General features: G+C 38.7%; 1 protein-coding gene across 1 annotated transcript; it reads left to right on the top strand.

The window, feature by feature from the left end:
* Positions 1 to 301: 301 nt before the first annotated feature.
* LOC107735923 (trace amine-associated receptor 13c-like) lies at positions 302 to 752 on the top strand (the record flags this gene model as incomplete). Its single annotated transcript, XM_016547468.1, has 1 exon — positions 302 to 752. A coding segment is annotated over exon 1 (451 nt), but the record flags the coding sequence as incomplete, so codon positions are not given.
* Positions 753 to 759: the final 7 nt, after the last annotated feature.

The following is a 759-nucleotide window of genomic DNA, read 5'->3' on the forward strand; positions in this document are numbered from 1 at the left end:
TTTCATCTTTGTCATGAGATAAATGGCGTTGCTTTCATTTATATGGTCTTTTACACAATTTTATTTAAACAGTACTTTTATAAGATAAATAATTTGAGTAATGGACAAGCCAGAATATTTAAATGATGTAACTTATTTACATATACTGCATATTTTCTTCATTTTTAATGAGCGCTTGATTGTCATTTGCTGCCCTTTGATGATGTGAGAGAGTCAGAAAAGAGGATGGAGAATATTTAAAGGCCTGTCTAGACTAAATAAAACAGCATTTTATAGGTTCTAGTTTTCTGAAACTGAGAGGATGGATTTATCACAAGAATACGATCTCACTCAGTTTTGTTTTCCTGCAGTGAACAACTCTTGTCTTAGAGGGACACATCATGTTTCCACTCAGACTGTGGTGTATCTCCTATTGGTGTCTGCAATGACTGTGACCATTCTAGGAAATTCGGTGGTCATCATCTCCATTGCGCACTTCAAACAGCTCCAGACTCCCACTAACATCCTGGTGATGTCTCTGGCTCTAGCAGATCTGCTGCTTGGACTGGTGGTCATGCCTTTCAGTATGATCCGTTCTGTGGATGGCTGCTGGTACTATGGAGATGCCTTCTGTTTGCTGCACTCAAGTTTTGACCTGTTTCTCACATCAGTGTCTATTTTTCATCTAATTTGTATTGCTATTGATCGACATCAGGCTGTTTGTTATCCGCTTCAGTATCCTACAAGAATAACCATACCTGTCGCATGGGTCATGGTGAT

Source organism: Sinocyclocheilus rhinocerous, unplaced genomic scaffold, assembly GCF_001515625.1.
Source record: "Sinocyclocheilus rhinocerous isolate Xijiao unplaced genomic scaffold, SAMN03320098_v1.1 C36375109, whole genome shotgun sequence".
NCBI classification, from domain to species: domain Eukaryota; kingdom Metazoa; phylum Chordata; class Actinopteri; order Cypriniformes; family Cyprinidae; genus Sinocyclocheilus; species Sinocyclocheilus rhinocerous.